This window comes from Hyperoodon ampullatus, assembly GCF_949752795.1.
Source record: "Hyperoodon ampullatus genome assembly, chromosome: 16".
Lineage (NCBI taxonomy): Eukaryota > Metazoa > Chordata > Mammalia > Artiodactyla > Ziphiidae > Hyperoodon > Hyperoodon ampullatus.
The window spans coordinates 62,440,323-62,458,643 of NC_136929.1; the positions used below are offsets into that span (position 1 = coordinate 62,440,323).

General features: G+C 40.2%; 1 protein-coding gene across 1 annotated transcript in view; it reads left to right on the top strand.

Annotated features, from left to right (window-relative positions):
• The window catches only part of VPS36 (vacuolar protein sorting 36 homolog), a 31,488-nt gene that overhangs the window by 2,983 nt on the left and 10,184 nt on the right, over positions 1 to 18,321 (top strand). Inside the window, exons 2-6 of the mRNA XM_079721970.1 lie at positions 6,242 to 6,310; positions 8,141 to 8,211; positions 12,166 to 12,280; positions 13,353 to 13,442; positions 14,412 to 14,498. Of these exons, the coding sequence (XP_079578096.1) occupies positions 6,242 to 6,310; positions 8,141 to 8,211; positions 12,166 to 12,280; positions 13,353 to 13,442; positions 14,412 to 14,498 (432 nt within the window). The remainder of the gene's footprint in view (positions 1 to 6,241; positions 6,311 to 8,140; positions 8,212 to 12,165; positions 12,281 to 13,352; positions 13,443 to 14,411; positions 14,499 to 18,321) is intronic.

Genomic DNA, 18,321 nt, shown 5'->3' on the forward strand with positions numbered 1-18,321 from the left:
GTGGTCTCCGTGCTGCAGTGCAGACTGCACAGCCTTCTCAGCTTTGCACCCAACATGTTCCCCAGTAGGTGCAGGGCTAAGACGAGTGGACGCTCCCTGCTCGTCCTTTGTATCTTCTGGCTCACTGTGGGTGTGAAATACATTAAAACAAAGAAACAAACACACAGAACCTTGAATAAGCAGCGTACCTGCTATGTGCCAGGAGCTTTACATAATTTAATCCTCTCAGTGGGCATGTGAGGTGAGTATTTTACTGAATGAGAAAAGAACTCTCAGAGGCAACAGTGACTTGCCCTAAGATCCACTGAGTTAGTTCAGAAGAGCTGGGAGTTAAATGTTTATTGATCAGACTCCCAAAGACTGTGCTTTGTTCACTCTGCTGGAGCGCTTCAAAAATACAGCAGTCGGGGCTTCCCTGGTGGCGCAGTGGTTGAGAGTCCGCCTGCTGATGCAGGGAACACGGGTTCGTGCCCCGGTCCGGGGAGATCCCACATGCCGCGGAGTGGCTGGGCCCGTGAGCCATGGTTGCTGAGCCTGCGCGTCCGGAGCCTGTGCTCCGCAACGGGAGAGGCCACAGCAGTGAGAGGGCCGCGTACCACACACACACACACAAATACAGCAGTTACCAGTGCCAGACCCTTTCCGTAGTGTAATATGTATGTTCTACGTATGTTTATGGAACATCCTCTGAAGATGAGTACACTGAGACCCTCAGTAGGTGGTTGAGAAAACTGCGACCTGTCCAAGGTCACACAGTTGGTAATGGGTGGAGCCAGACCACTGCTCTTTCCACTGCTCAGGTGCCTCTTGCTTGTTTATACAGGCACAGTCTTCATGGGCCCCTTATGACTGGATAATATGTTGTTTTCCTAAGCAGTGTGGACAGGTCATTTGTTTCAATTCACAGAAGCATCTGTAGCCTCAGCTAATTTAAAAAGTAATGTAAGAAGGTTAGTGGTGTGTAAAGTGGCAAGTTGCCAGCTTATACTAGAAGATTTAGAAAATGTGTATTTTCTTTCAACTTTTAGGAATTTACCCTTGGGAAATAATCAGAGATGCATAAAAATGTAATGAACGAGGATGTGCGTCTCAGCAGTATTATATATATTTTATTTATTATTATGAAGTATAGGGAAAAATTGGAAGCAGTCTGAATGTCCACCATAGGGAATGGTTAATTAAATATGACACGCCCTAATCAGCATGAGGCGTGGCTAACCATAGGCTGCTAAGTGAAAAAAAGCAAGTTATAAAACTATAAATATCTTGGTCTCATTTTATTTTAAGGTTATATCCACACACACTGGCTGGTCTGATTACGAATGATTTCATTTTCTTTTTTAGACTTAAAAAAATGTTTTCCAGATTTTCAACAGCATATTACTTTTATAACAGAGAAATGTGAACTCAAAACAAAACAGTAAGAGCTTATTCAGCGAATGCCTAAGTTGTTTTAACTATTGACTTTTAAGTAGTTGAAATTATTCTAGCTCTGAGTAGAGAAGCAAAGCAGCCTAAACTTGCCTGTCCCGTTGAGCTCATAATCCCTTGGAATCCCTGAAGGGAACAATTACACCGTGTCTTCACTGGGAGCAGCAATGCTTTACGTGTGCACATTGTTCATCAACATAGTAATGGAACGTCCTCTGGCTTCAGCTTTAAATTCACATCCTTATGCTTGGATTTCGGTCAGATAACGTGCAGTTTCCTAATCAGAACTATTATGTAGTTACGCTGTGTAATGTGGTATCAGGTACTCTCAAGTTGATAAAGTATTTGCTTCTGGAAAAGTGAAATCTTACTCACTGGCAAAAAAGAGATTTTTAAAATAGCTTAAACTCAATTATTTGGTTTTGCATATGCAGCATTAACCAAAACATTTGTAGCCAGGCCGCATTAAGTGCCAGGAATGTGAATGTGTTACTTCAGATGCAGAGGAAAGCGTGGAACTCCAAAGTCTTTTCTCTGAGGTGCTGAAGTGCTTGGTGGAAATCTCTTAGAGTGTCTTCGACCAGATGGTTCAGCAGTTTTCTTCCCATTAAAGCTTATTAACCATATTATTTAAACTTACTAATTTAAGATATTAGTAATACAGTCAGACGTTTCTCTTAGAAAATAATTTTTTAACACTCATGTTAAAAAGTATTGGTTATGTTATTGGGCTTCCCTGGTGGCGCAGTGGTTGAGAGTCTGCCTGCCGATGCAGGGGACACGGGTTCTTGCCCCGGTCCGGGAAGATTCCACATGCCGCGGAGCGGCTGGGCCCGTGAGCCATGGCCGCTGAGCCTGCGCGTCCGGAGCCTGTGCTCCGCAACGGGAGAGGCCACAACAGTGAGAGGCCCGCGTACCACAAAAAAAAAAAAAAAAAAAAAAAAAAAAAAAAAAAAAAAAAAAAGTATTGGTTATGTTATTATAAAGGACTTTTTTGCCAGAGTGTTTCTGCTTATGTTCAATTTAACAAAAAATAATTTATATACATTTCAGAGTTGCATGGAGTTATATATGCCTGTAACAGATTTCTTTATCTTTTTTTATTAGACAAGTAATAAAGTTGTTAAATATGGGTAAACCAAAAGAAGGAACTTGAAATAATCAGTAATCCTTTACCCGTAAACAATTACTTTTGGCACATCCTGTGTGTGTGATTGTGCAGGTGTGTGTGTGTGTGTGTGTAACCGTGCTGTGTATATACACTGCTTTTTTCTATATTAATATTATGAATATCTTGTAATATATTGTCAAATGCATACATAATTGCATTTATGAATATTTTTACTTAAGAATGATATATAATAATGTTCTAATTGGTTATTTACTTGATACCCATTTTTAACCACATTATTTTATTTATTTTTTAAAATTTAAAAAAATTTTAAAAATTATTTATTTAATTTATTTATTTTGGGCTGTGTTGGGTCTTCGTTGCTGTGCACAGGCTTTCTCTAGTTGCAGAGATTGGGGGCTACTCTTCGTTGCAGTGCGTGGGCTTCTCATTGCAGTGGCTTCTCTTGTGGAGCACGGGCTCCAGGCACGCGGGCTCAGTAGTTGTGGCCCACGGGCTCTAGAGCGCAGGCTCAGTAGTTGTAGCACATGGGCTTAGTAGTTGTGGTGCACGGGCTTGGTTGCTCCGCAGTATGTGGGATCATTCCCGGACCAGGGCTCGAACCCATGTCCCCTGAATTGACAGGCGGATTCTTAACCACTGCGCCACCAGGGAAACCCTAACCACATTATTTTAAACTCAAAGGGATTATTATTTGTAATAACCTGGACCCTCACTAAGATGCTTTTCTTTGAGTTTCTGTTTTATATTATAACTTTTGAAATAACTAGTTACTCCTCAAAAGGATAGAAGCATGTCCTACTTTATGGCAAATTCGACTTTCTAGTAACTAAAGTGAATAGAAACTTCCATTATATTTCGTGATTTTGACAAATAAAGGGGTTTGACTTATCAGTCTTTTGGGTTCCAACTCTAAAATTTGCTTCTTTATGTAACTTCCAGTACATAATAACAAATTATGAGGATTAAAGGTTTGGTCCTAAAGACCTAGCTGGCATTTTTGTGATTGTATTATAGTTAAAAAACATTTTTACATTTATAATTTGCCTAAGTGACACAATCCCCTGATAAAAATTCAAAAACCATGAAAAGTTAACAGTCTTCCTCCCATCCTAGTCTCTCTGTCACCCACTTCCCCCTCAGAAGTCACCAGTGCTTCATTCTAGAGAGTCATGCGCATGTGTCATACACAGGTGTTTGCGTAAAATATATTGTTTTTTCCTTTTTAAAGTATAAACTTGTAATATACTATGCATACAGAGTTCTGAAACTTGCTTTTTTCACTTAATCTGTGTGGGGGATTTACCATATTTCATTAAGTCTAAGTGCACATTCTCTACCCCCCCACCCCCCTGGAAGCAGGATGAATCTTCAATTTATGGCATCTTAGATGTTATCAAATACATAGTCTCCTGATTCTTTTTAATGACTGAGTTGTCATTCCTTGTGTGGATGTACATTTCCCTGTTGATGGACATTTAAATTGTTTCCTATCTTTCGCTTTTAAAAAACAACAATGGGGCTTCCCTGGTGGCACAGTGGTTGAGAATCTGCCTGCTAATGCAGGGGACATGGGTTCGAGCCCTGGTCTGGGAGGATCCCACATGCCGCGGAGCAACTAGGCCTGTGAGCCACAACTACTGAGCCTGCGCGTCTGGAGCCTGTGCTCCGCAACAAGAGAGGCCGTGATAGTGAGAGGCCCGCACACCGCGATGAAGAGTGGCCCCCACTTGCCACAACTAGAGAAAGCCCTCACACAGAATTGAAGACCCAACACAGCCATAAATAAATAAATAAATAAATAAATAAATAAACAAAGATACATATATATATATATATATATATATATATATATATATATATATATATAAATAAAAAACAACAATGAATAACCTAGTAGCATATCGTTGTCCACATGTGTGAATTTGTCTGTCGGATAAATTCCTAGAAGGGCATTGATTGGATCAAAGGATTTGTGTGTTTATATTTTTGATAGATGATGATACATTGCCCTCCATAGCACTTGTCCCTCCAGTGATGTGTGCAAATGCTTATTTGCCCAACACATCACCAGCACAATGTTATCAAATTTTGGTGCCCTTGCCAATCTCATGGATAAAAGGGGTATCTTGATGTTGTCTTAATTTGCCTTTTTCTTATCATCAGTGACGTTGGGCATCAATTAATGTGTTTAAGAGTCATTTGTAGCTCCTTTTCTGTGAACTTTCTGTTAACAGTCTTTGCCCATTTATCTAATGGATTATAGGCTATTTCCTTATTGATTTGTAAGAGTACTTTATATATTAAGGAGACATATATATTTGTCTCTGATGTGAGTTACAATTATTTTCCCCAGTCTGCCATCTTTGCCCTTGGTGGTTTTTGCCATGAAGAATTTGTGGGCATGCGTTTGTGTGGAGGGGAATTGATCAATCTTTTCCTCTAATGCTAATGGGTTTAATGTTTTTCTTAGAAAGACTTTCTCCACTCTGAAGTGATTTAAAATTTTTTCTTGTAATTTTTTTCTAGTTCTTTCATAAATTTTTAACTCAAATATTTGATCTATCCAGAACTTATTTTGGTTCAATGTGTTAAGTATAATCTTACTTTGTTCCCCCGCCCCCAGTGGGCAACCCAGGTGTGCCAGTGCCATTGATGGAGTCTCCATCCACACTTACTTTGCATCTGTTTGTGTTTTTTTCTGGATTTTCTTATTGTTTAAAAATCATTTAAAAATTTATATGAGTGTTATACACAAATTCAATCTGATGGTAAAAATTCACTCAATAGTGAGGTGTATAGTTTTGAAAAAGGGCCCTTTGCTTCTTTTTCACCCATTCCCTCACACTTTTTCTGAGATAACCATCGTTAACAGATCATTGAGTATCCCATTTAGACCTTTTTCTACTACTTATATGTGTATATGTGTATATATACACGCATCTCTTTATCTGTTTATACATCTATCTCACATGTAGTTTGAGGGATATGGAGTTTATATCTGTCTGATTACATTATATGCAATATGCTGCCAATTGCTTTCTTCCCCACTAACCCTATGTCTTCGAGTTCCGTGATAGTTCATGTAGCTCTACCCCACTATTCTTTTTAACCCCTGCATGAATTTCATAGTATGAATGTATCACACTTGATTTAACCACTTCCCTATTGTTACATAGCTAGGTTGTTTGCAATTTTTTCCTAATTTTTATTTATTTATTTCTTTATGGCTGTGTTGGGTCTTCGTTTCTGTGTGAGGGCTTTCTCTAGTTGCGGCAAGCAGGGGCCATTCTTCATCGCGGTGCGTGGGCCTCTTACTATCGTGGCCTCTCTTGCTGTGGAGCACAGGCTCCAGACGCGCAGGCTCAGTAGTTGTGGCTCACGGGCTTCGTTGCTCCGCGGCATGTGGGATCTTCCCAGACCAGGGCTCGAACCCGTGTCCTCCTGCATTGGCAGGCAGATTCTCAACCACTGCACCACCAGGGAGGCCCAATGTTTTCCTAATTTTAGCAAGGCTTATGAAGTGTGTAGCATTGCTTCTCTTTAACTTGTGATAAATCTAATTCTAAAATGTTTATTTATGTGATTGACTTATCATTGTGCAATTCATGGGGAAGAAAATCTGGACCACATTGAGTGATATGTTATTAATATTTTGTGATGATCTTGTTTTTCTAGATAAAATTTGATGCTGGGACCCTCCTTCTTAGTACGCACCGTCTAATTTGGAGAGATCAGAAAAATCATGTAAGGTCGAGTTTTTTGCTTCTGTTCTAGGTTTTATGTTACTGATTTTTTTTTCTTTCTTTTTTTCTTTCTGGAAAAACTATAAATACATGTGATAAATTTTTGTTGGCAGATGTCAGAAGAGTGTGTTCCATATGGTCTCCCTGAATGGGGCACAGATAGAGGAGTTAGGGTCTGGTCCCTCATTCAACCCTAGCACAGTCTGCAGCTACTGTACAGAGAATCCTGGCGGCTCCTGATTCTCCCTCACACCCAAGTGTCCCCATCAGTCAGGGGTCCTGAAAACAACCCGTTTGGAGGTCTGCTGCAAAGTGCAGGCTTCTACCTAGATACTGAGATGAACTGCCTCTCCGTCACTCAGCAAAAGGGGAACCCCCCCCCATTTTCGCATTTCTAGGAAGAGAGGACTCAGTGATATGTATAGACCTGATATCTTTATTCCAAAGAGCTTTACCTTGAATGTGTGTGTGTGTTTGTGTGTAAATTTCTGTGTTGCCAGTAAAAGAAGCAATCTTTTCTATGTTATTTTTTAAATTGCTGGCTGCCTCCCCCATGAAATTTTAATTCCACAGGTAAACTATCTACTGTACTGCGGCTCTTTGCATGTCACTAACTGCTACAAACTCTGACTCTTTTTGCCCCCCAAGAACCAATTTTTCCCCCTCAGTGGTGATATATTTTTTTTGTTATTTTTTTTTTTGTTTTTTGCGGTACGCGGGCCTCTCACTGTTGTGGCCTCTCCCGTTGCGGAGCTCAGGCTCCGGACGCACAGGCTCAGCGGCCATGGCTCACGGGCCCAGCCGCTCCGCAGCATGTGGGATCCTCCCGGACCGGGGCACGAACCCGTGTCCCCTGCATCGGCAGGCAGATTCTCAACCACTGCGCCACCAGGGAAGCCCCTCTCAGTGGTGATATTGGCCTGGTTGATGATGCATGCCTTAGAACTGGTAATGTTGCCTAATTCTTTTTAAAGAAATATAGATTCAAGAAAGAAATCTTTTCTGGAGGGGTAGGCGTCCTTAAACCATATGTTTATAAATTAAGTTATTCTTAGTATAATTTTTTTTTTTTTTTGCGGTACGCGGGCCTCTCACTGTTGTGGCCTCTCCCGTTGCGGAGCACAGGCTCTGGACGCGCAGGCTTAGTGGCCATGGCTTATGGGCCCAGCCGCTCCGCGGCATGTGGGATCTTCCCGGACCGGGGCACGAACCCGTGTCCCCTGCATCAGCAGGCGGACTCTCAACTGCTGTGCCACCAGGGAAGCCCCTAGTATAATTTTTTTTTTTTGATTATCATATAAAGGAGCTAATATCAAAACCCTTAGACCTATTAAGTGCCGGGCCTTTATAATAATTCTAAAAATCAGATATACTAATAAAGGGAAGCCACGTTAGTATTTTCTGTTAAAAATTAATTGTGGGTGGGTGAGTGAAATATAGAAAATTATAAAGAGGAAAAATCAGCTCTATAACACAGTCTTTAAAGTCGTTTTGATTTACCTGCTCTATTTTCTGTTTTCCATATAAGAATATATTATATGTAAACAATTTTCATATAAATACTGCTGTTTAAAAGATATAGCTCCTGTAAAAACAAAGGTTGTTACAGCTGCTTTTAAACCTCTTATGTTCTTCCATGCAGCAAACTGCTACCACAGTATTGTCTTCATTCAGTTTTTCCTTAAGTTTATTTAAGGAATAAAATAACATTATTATTTTCTATTGCTATAATTACTAAGGACCTTAAAGATATGTGGCACCCCATTAAATCTATAAAACAAGGATTTCTGACGAGTGTTACGGATTGTGTTTTCTTTTGATTCCCTCCCAGGAGTGCTGCATGGCCATTCCTCTTTCCCAAATCGTGTTCATTGAAGAACAGGCAGCTGGAATTGGGAAAAGGTAAGGTCTGTATATTACAGTCTTTATGCACAAAATCGTCTCCAGTCAAGCTGTCCTTGTTAACTTGGTTGAGTCATTGCTCAGTCAGTCATGGCCGTGACTGTGTGTGTGCAAGTGAATCAGATGATTGTGTCTGTTGGTCAGAGCTCCCCTAAGAAGGTATTGTCCTGGGGGAGGAAGGAAATAGGTGAGGGAGATTTAAGAAGCACAAACTTCCAGTTACAAAATAAATGCGTCATGGGTATGAAAGGTACAGTGTGGGAAATATGGTCAGTAACTAAGTAATAGCTTTGTATGGTGACATAGCGTACCTAGACTTATCATGGGATCATTTTGAAATGTATAGAAATACAGAATCACTCTGTTGTGTAACAGAAACTAACATAGTATTGTAGGTCAGTTATACTTCAAAAAGAAACAACCAAAGTCATGGAAAAAGAGATGGGATTTGTGGTTGCCAGAGGTGGGGTGTGGGGGGCAGGGAAAATTGGAAGAAGGTGGTCAAAAGGCACAAACTTTCAGTAATAAGATAAATAAGCAATAGGGATGTGATGTATTGAAGACAACATGATAAATGTAATTAACACCGCTGTACGTTATCTATGAGAGTTAGCAAGAGAGTAAATCCTAAGAGTTCCCATCACAAGGAAGAAAATTTTTTTTTCTATTTCTTTAATTTTGTATTGGACGTTCACTAAATTTACTCTGGTAATCATTTCATGATGTATGTAAGTCAAATCATTACGCTCTACACCTTAAACTCATACAGTGCCATATGTCAATTATTTCTCAAAACGGGAAAAATATGTTTTAAAAAAAAGAAGGTATTATCCTACTGTAAACTCATTGATAAATGGAAGTCATTCTTAAAGCATCAATCAAGTACTAAAGTTGCTGTAATATCCTCAGGGCATAATAAATAAGTGTGGGCCGGCTGTCACTGTATATACTTCCACAGACATTTGCTTTTTTTTTTTTGAGGGGGGGCATGCCACGCGGCTTGCGGGATCTTAGTCCCCGAACCAGGGATTGAACCCAGGCCCTCAGTAGTGGAAGCACAGAGTCCTAACCATTGGACCACCAGGGAAGTCCCCAGACATTTGCTTTTATGTGTCTGTGTACGTATCATTCAGTACTTAAAATCATAAGTGACCCGTCTGAGAAAAATACTTGACTTGGCTCCTATTTCTAGTTGACCATAAAGTTTCTCAACTTCGACTTTTTAAGATATCAGTGTTGAATAGAGTATCACAAGAGTTATTGTCCAAACAGGGACATTTCTTAGAGTAATAAGGGACACTGCTTATAATGAGATCACGCAAGCATAAAACTGCACTGTCCCAGGCAGACCAGGAGATGTGCTCACCTTGGTTTAAAGCCACAGGTTAAAACGTTTCTGTTTATTCAAGTATATAAAACATTTTGGCTTTATACTTTAGATGCATGTGATTGAGGGCAACTTATGAACAAATATTGCTGACAAGGAATTTTTTCCATGTGGGCTTATCTTCAGCTTTTTTTTGTGTGTGTGTGGTACGTGGGCCTCTCCCGTTGAGGAGCACAGGCTCTGGATGCACAGGCTCAGCGGCCGTGGCTCACGGGCCCAGCCGCTCCATGGCATGTGGGATCTGCCCGGACCGGGGCACGAACCCGTGTCCCCTGCATCGGCAGGTGGACTCTCAACCACTGCGCCGCCAGGGAAGCCCTATCTTCAGCTTTAATGTAGTTAGATCCTTCAGTAGAAGGGAAACAAATGTTAAACTTCCCTGGAAATGCAGTGCATCCTTAATTATAATGTTGTAGCTAGCATAAAAGATTGCTTATTTGACATAAAAGAAACTAACCAATATTTTGAAAAGATTAACAAGGCATAGATTTTTAGAGTAGGCTATATCTCTGATTTATATTTTCCACCTTGTCACTTTTCTCCATCTTCTTGAGTTTTTTCTCTTTTTTTTTTTGGTATGATCGACAATACAATATTATATCAGTTTCAGGTGTACAACATAGTGATACCTAGTATTCGTATATACTGCTTTATATATTGCTTTCCTTATTAAGTTCTACAAACTTGGGCTTCCCTGGTGGCACAGTGGTTAAGAATCTGCCTGCCAATGCAGGGGACATGGGTTTGAGCCCTGGTCTGGGAAGATCCCACATACCATGGAGCAACTAAGCCCATGTGCCACAACTACTGAAGCCTGCGCGCCTAGACCCCGTGCTCCACAACAAGAGAAGCCACCGCAATGAGAAGCCCAGGCACCGCAACGAAGAGTAGCCCCCGTTCACTGCAACTAGAGAAAGCCTGCACGCAGCAACGAAGACCCAATGCAACCAAAAGAATAATACTAATAATAAATTAATTAATTGAAAAAATCATATTAAAAAAGGACCATTTAAATAAAAAAAAAAAGTTCTACAAACTTTAAGGTGTTCCAGATCATTTGACTTTTTCTCTGCTGTGTTCTAAGGAAATCTAAACTCTATAACAAAAATAGTTAAATATTTACCTTCACATTAGTGTCTATTTTTTAAACATCTCCAGTGAGGAGGAATTCGATAATATGCCAGGTTCACTTTTCTCGAATATTCTCTTTAGCTCCCAGTTCCTCCTCTCAAATAATTACCATATCTCATTGAGTCAAAGATGTATGTGCATTTTCACCTTTTAACATCTCTGTACCCAAGATGCTTCTTTGAATTGGTGGATTTTAAACTTGGCGAAATGTGGTAATTGAATCACCCAAGAAGTGAATATATGAAAAAATTAGCATGGATCTTTTTATTCTGACTTTGGGATGTTTAAACTTAATTTTGTATCATCTTTTAGCTTTTCATTGGGTTTCCTTTAACAAATTCTGATAGTTAAGGCTCAGGTTTTTTAGTTTTAAAGAGTGTATGATGCTTTTGCTTAGTCACCTGATCCTAATTGTCATAGTTTTATTGTTTACCTGACAGTTCATTTCACACAGTCCTGTGATTCTGCTTACACAGTTTTATTTGCTCACCTCACTTAAAGATGTTCATCACAAAGGAACCAATGAACAGTCCATACAAGCCTGGCTCCAGGTCACTAACCAAAGCATTTGTTACATCAAGGAGGCCCCACATGTGGTATTTCAATTTTAGGGTGATATTTAGGCAACTATATGGGCCTAAACAAAGTAATATTGAGTAATAGGTGTATCTATAATGTGGTCATAAAGAAAAAAGCTCTAAGCCAGGTATTCAAGATACTTCAAGTTTTTAGTTTTGCTAATATTTATAGAAGATTGTTTATTGAGCTGATTGGGAAAAAAAGACTTATAAAACTCAACAAATATAATGGTATTTTGATGGCATAGAAGATAATAGTAGTCATAAAGATCATGGTAGTTTGTGATCCTGGAGCAGCAGCATTTTGAGAATTGTTTTTGCTATGGGATATCTCTCTAGATCATGCTGCTGATTGAGAGGCGTTTTCCAAAAATGACACTGTAGAATGTTAGTTTTGGATGGAGTTTTAATAAAATGTCAGCTGGCCAGTTTTACACAGATAAGTTTTCACATTTTGTTTTCAAATGAGGAAGGTTGTATGCTTTGGCAGAAATTATAGGCCCCCTGGTAGCCTTTGGGGATGACTCTGTAGATGGAAAACCTAATCATAAACCAATATCATAAACCACCCCAAATTCTGCAAATTTATTTTGAACTTACTTCCTAAAACCACATTTTTATTTAGTGTATGGTGCTAATAATTTGAATTTTTTGGTTCACAGCTTATAGATTTTAAGTAGAGATATTTTTGAAAGGTTCATTAATACTGAATTGATACAGACCTTAAAAGGATTCCTTTCAGGATGTTGTTTGTTTCTACACGAATTTTAAGTGATCTGAAATATATTAAAAGTTATGAAAACAGAATGAGTGATTTTTAAAAAACAATTCAATACATTACATTTGCTCTTTCTTTAGTGCCAAAATAGTGGTTCATCTTCACCCAGCTCCTTCTAACAAAGAACCTGGCCCATTCCAGAGTAGTAAGAACTCCTACATCAAGCTGTCCTTCAAAGAACATGGCCAGATTGAGGTAAGTTTCTTTATGAATACAATCAGACTAGGAATGTGTACTTGTTTGTATTTTTGTTGTTGTTTGTTAATAGGATGGAAGGCAATATTGTTCAGCATACCAGTTTTCACCATATTTTTACAATAAAATTTTTATGATATCTTAAGCCTTATCAGTGGAGAATACGAAGTTTAGGTTTCAGTGGGAACGGGAGGCAGGAGGATGTAGTCACAGGAAAGAGTGGAGGCTGGAAACAGGCTAAGTCACCACACCAGGGAGGCTACTAGTTAAGTGTTCCGTGTTACCGTTTGGATAAAAGGGCAGAGTATAATGCAGTGACACGTTTAACTGCCTTAGCATCTGAAAGTTCACCAGCCTTACATCAGGCAGTCTATCTTTATTAACTCCATACAAATCTAATCGCTTAAGTTCTTATCCCATAGTATCATGGTTTATATGTTCTGATTAATAAGTTGCTATGTAAGTATTCTTTAGACCTTTATAAGTGTGTTTATCTCCCCATCGAGATCATAAATTATTTATGTTCTTTTTCTCTATGGCGCCTGACCCAGTGTTCCTTGCACAGCAGGCACTGAGCACATTTAAGTGACTAACTGAAGTCATTCTCACTGTAGCTGAAAAATATAGCTGATTTTTTTTTTTTTATGAGCGTAGGCATGTTTTGGCCCTAATATCTGGCCTCACATTTTAACTAGACAAATTATTCTCAGCTTCCTTCATGGATAACGGTTGTGTATTTTTCTTGGCACTGTGTCTGTTTCGCTACAGATTGAAAACAATCCACACATGCAGGATTGTTTAAAGTAAGTCTATTTACTTCATTGTCACTCATCTCTTTGTTGAGAATAGTTCACTTTATGTAGCAGGTCAGTTCCTTCTTTTTTTTTCCCCCTTTGTGCTTTCTGAAGTTGACCCAAGGAAAGAACTTCCTTTGATTTCTTTTGATGTCTCTGAGAATTCTAGGCTTCTTGCAAATGACCAGACTTCCAACTAAAGAAATGTTAAGTAATGATTTGTACGAGGATGTCACAGCCTGACTGACTCACTTAAAGTGTATGCATGTGCATAACAGTTTTACAGGCGTTTATCAGAGGAAATGACACAGAGAAGATGGGAGAATATGCCAGTTTCCCAGTCGTTGCAAGCAAATAGAGGACCCCAGGTATTTTTTCAGCTGTTTCCTAATCCAGTATTTTCAGCTCTGTACTTGCATCTTCGTTAAGGGAAAAGAGTTCTATGATTCTAGAACTTGCCAGAAACAAAATAATGATATTCTAATTAAAAACTGATTTTCACAGAACTTAATTTAGTGCTCTATAGATGGTAGACACTTAGAAATAATACATGACTACTTACCAGGGTAATTTCAGCGTGACAGAAGTTACATTCCCCTTCTGCATTCTGTTCTTTATAATTAGTGTGGCATCTGAGAGAACAGACAGTACCACTGGGTGACATTTTCCAAGCCAGTCTAATTAACCACCAACGTGGACAGACACTCAAATGTATAAAAGTAGCTTGTATAATAACTGTCAAGTACCAAAATTTTACCTATAATTTTTTGCACATTTGAGACCATATTAAATATCTGATACCTATATAATAGCTTGCCAAAGAACAAAAATGAAGAGGAGGGGGCTTCCCTGGTGGCGCAGTGGTTGAGAGTCCACCTGCCGATGCAGGGGACACGGGTTCGTGCCCCGGTCCGGGAAGATCCCACATGCCGCCGAGCGGCTGGGCCTGTGAGCCATGGCCGCTGAGCCTGCGCGTCTGGAGCCTGTGCTCCGCATCGAGAGAGGCCACAACAGTGAGAGGCCCATGTACTGCAAAAAAAAAAAAAAAAAAAAAAAAAAAGAAAAGAAAAATGAAGAGGAAATTTAATTTATATCTAAAATACAGAGTAAAATATACCATCTCTTGTTATGTTCAGTTTTTCTGTATAACGATTTGAAGGTCATTATGTATGGCAATAAACCGACAAATATTTTGAAAGGAAATTGAATGTAACTGTGTGCTGTTTCCTTGGGTTCTTTGTGGATCCTCTCCTACCACTGAAAACACAATGTAGTGGGTTACAAAAGATTGTGTCCTTCCTATTTTGGATGTTTTATTTTCTACTTTTGTTTTTCAGCCAGGAAGAATAAGGGCTGTAGGAATTGTAGGCATTGAAAGGAAACTGGAAGAAAAAAGAAAAGAAACTGACAAAAACATTTCTGAGGTAATTCTTACACAAGTTCCGGTCAGCTGTCTTTTTCAGCCATCTTTCTTATTCTTTTGGATACAGCTGTGAGTAACTCCGTTCTGTGTATTGGAGTATATTTAGTTTGCCTGGAGCCACACAGTCTCTTATTCCATTTAAGGAGTTGGCATAATTTAGCCCAAATGTGTTTTAAAAATCTTTTCCAGAAAGGAATTAAAAAGAAATGCAAATTTGTTTTCTGTGAGGTTAGAAAACGTCATGAATTATTGTGTGTAAATTTTAAAGCCTAGATGGGATTGATTGGAGGGTCCTGCTAATGAATTCAAGGTCCTATGTATAATTATTTTGGATGTTTGGTTAACTTAGTTGAGGGGAAAATGCTGTTCTGCGGCCCTTGACTCTGGCTGGACACTACACAGTTTTATGCTGATGACCACTTGGGGACCAGGCACCGAGGTAGTAAGAATGGCTCAAACCAGCTTGTCACTTCTCCTAGGAGAGCACCCCTGAGCTTGTACTTCACAGTGTTTCTGAAACCTCATCCTATATGAGGAAATTCAAATGAAGGGGAAAGAACTCTAGTTAAGAAAATGAGTTATACTTTAGATTTTGGCAGTTAGTTAATACATGTAAACATACCGGTTTTCCCATGTTTATATGGAAATGGTCTTGGATTTTTATGAAATGATTTTATGAAGCAAAGTAATTTTTTAGTTCTTATAATAGTTTGTAGGTAAAATTTCCATTGATTAGTGCTGCTCATAGAATTTCCAAGATATATCTCAATCAAATAAAGTCTAAACTGCAAATAGTTACTGAATACCTGTATTAGTCAAGGTTCTCCAGAGAAACAGAACAAATAGGGGATATATTCTTTTGGATACAGCTGTGGATATCTTTTGGATATCTATATGTGGATATCGATACATAGATATAAACATGCTGATATCTTTATCTCTTTATATATAGATACAGGTATCTGTATATCTATATTGTCCTATATATACACAATGAGATTTATTATAAAGAAGTGCCTCATGTGATTGTGGGAAGCTGCCAGCTGGTGACCCAGGAAAGCTGGTGATAGAATTGCTAACCGGAGTGTGAAGGCCTAAGAACCAGGAGCACTGGTGGTGTTCAGTCCCAGTCCAAGGGCAGGGTAAGACTGATGTCTTAGCTCATCAGTCAGGCAGAGAACTTTCTGTTCTATTAGGCTCTCCAGAGGGCAATTCAGGAGGACGATCTCAATGTAACCGTTCGGCTCATTCTGCAGATTCGGATGCTAACCTCATGTGGAAACAGCCTCACACACCCGCTCAGAACAACGCTTGAGCAGACACCTGGGCACCCCACGATGCAGTCAAGTTGACAGATAAAATTAACCCTCATAACAGCCATATCTGGGCCCACTAACTGAATATGGATTCTTGTTGAGGGACCAAGGGCATTTGACCTATTAAGTGCTGTGGCCTAGGTTTTGCTGAGGCCATGTTTATGGTAACGTCGTGTGTGTTCCTTGGTCCTTTGTATTTACCGCACGTTAGCAGATGGATCCAGAGGCTTGTTCAGACTTGTGTTTGAGCCCTTGGTTGAGACTAGAGGCGACGCTGTGTTCATCATGTCTCTTTTTATCATGTTAGCAGCTGTCAGTGTTCAGTGCATAGATCTTTGGGTCGCTGGTGGTTGCAAATGGTGGTACTCTGTGATTTATTTTTCATTTATTTGTTGGGACACTTTTTAAAGAGATGCTTCCCTTTATTAGTTTGGCTACTCAGTGATACGGCTCCTATAAGGAATGCAGAACATGTGCCATCTCCTTTATTATTAGGATGATAAATTGGTTCCTTATCATCCTCCTGAGGTGACTAATTAGGTTTTTTCACGTATTATTATGAATTCATACATTTTAACATATTTGATGATTTCAGTCAGTTGCAATTATTATCCTAGTTAAAGCTCAAACTGTCCCATCTTTGGCCAGTGGGAGCCTCTTCAGGTTGGCTCCTGAGTGGTTTTGATGTGACCTGGTGGACTTTGAGAGCTTCCTTACTGTCTGGTGTTGACCGAAGTTCCAGGACCATCTTGTATATTTCCTGCTCCGGATCTGGAATCAACCATTATCTGAGAAGCTCTGGTTTCTTTTAGTGGGAAATGGTATTTCATAACCACAATCTGCCTGCTAGGAATTTGCATCCCTCTTGGGTTGATCTTTATTTCTAGGACTTTTCAGTGGAAAGAGCTAGGATTTTTTTTTTTTTTTTCTAATAAAGGTGCCTCATGAGGTCACACTGATGCTTCCTATTCAAATTCGGGACTACACTAGCGAATAATGACTAAAACAGTTAAAAAGGATTTTTTTGTATATGTTCTCCCCTTTCTTCCCACGTGTAAAACATAGGATATGTTTGTGTACAGTGTGCTGTATCTACACTATCTGAGCGTTCAGCCACCATGTACCCTCTCCCCCTCTAGCTGTCATTTAGTGTCATTTGTACAAGTAACTGTGTGTGATACCACCAGTCTTTACGTTCACCTCCCTGTATGCATTTTGGTTGTCTGAAGCTCATCCTCTAGTAGATGTTTCAGAAAGTGCTCATGGGAACAATATTCCCTGAGTTCTGGCGTCTTGGTATTCCTTACACAGGAAGGTCAGTTTTTTTTTTTTTTTTTTTTTTTGTGGTACGCGGGCCTCTCACTGCTGTGGCCTCTCCCGTTGCGGAGCACAGGCTCCGGACGCGCAGGCCCAGCAGCCACGGCTCACGGGCCCAGCCGCTCCGCGGCATATGGGATCCTCCCAGACCGGGGCACGAACCCGTATCCCCTGCATCGGCAGGCGGACTCTCAACCACTGCGCCACCAGGGAGGCCCAGGAAGGTCAGTTTTGCTGGATTTGTAATCCTTGGCTCACATTTTCTTTCCCGAGTGCCTTCGTATGTGACTTTCAGTTTTTTGTCTGGCGTGAAGTATTGCTGCCAGTGTGATGACAACCTAATTTTCTCCCTTCTCTAAAGTCACTTGCTGTTTTTCCTAGATGCCCAAAGGATTTTTTTTTTTAAATAAAGCTTTGTATAATAATTTTTCTAGACTGTCTATGTGTTAGTCATTCTGGATTGTTATTCTCAGGTACACAGTATGCTTTCAGTATTTTTTTTTTTTCTTTTTGCGGTACGCGGGCCTCTCACTGTTGTGGCCTCTCCCGTTGCGGAGCACAGGCTCCGGACGCGCAGGCTCAGTGGCCATGGTTCACAGGTCCAGCCGCTCCGTGGCATGCGGGATCCTCCCGGACCGGGGCACGAACCCGTGTCCCCTGCATCGGCAGGCGGACTCCCAACCACTGCGCCACCAGGGAAGCCCTGCTTTCAGTATTTGGTTTCAGACATATTTTCTTCTAATTTCAGGGAAGTTTTTCTCTAAATTTCCATAATTGCTTAGATTTTTTTTTTTCTTCTGGGACTTCTATTAGCTGTATGTTGCAGCTTTATGGCCTATCTTCACTCTTTGTGACTTTCTTTCCAACCCTTTTTATCTTTTCCCTCGTTTCTTTTTTCTTTTTTTTTTTTTTTGCAGTACGCGGGCCTCTCACTGTTGTGGCCTCTCCCGTTGCGGAGCACAGGCTCCAGACGCGCAGGCTCAGCGGACATGGCTCACCGGCCCAGCCGCTCCGCGGCATGTGGGATCTTCCCGGACTGGGGCACGAACCTGTGTCCCCTGCATCGGCAGGCGGACTCTCAACCACTGCGCCACCAGGGAAGCCCTCCTCGTTTCTTTTTTATCTTAGAAAAATTTCCTTCTTCACCTGTTGTTTCTCTTAAGATATTATCTGTTGTATTTATTCCTCTTG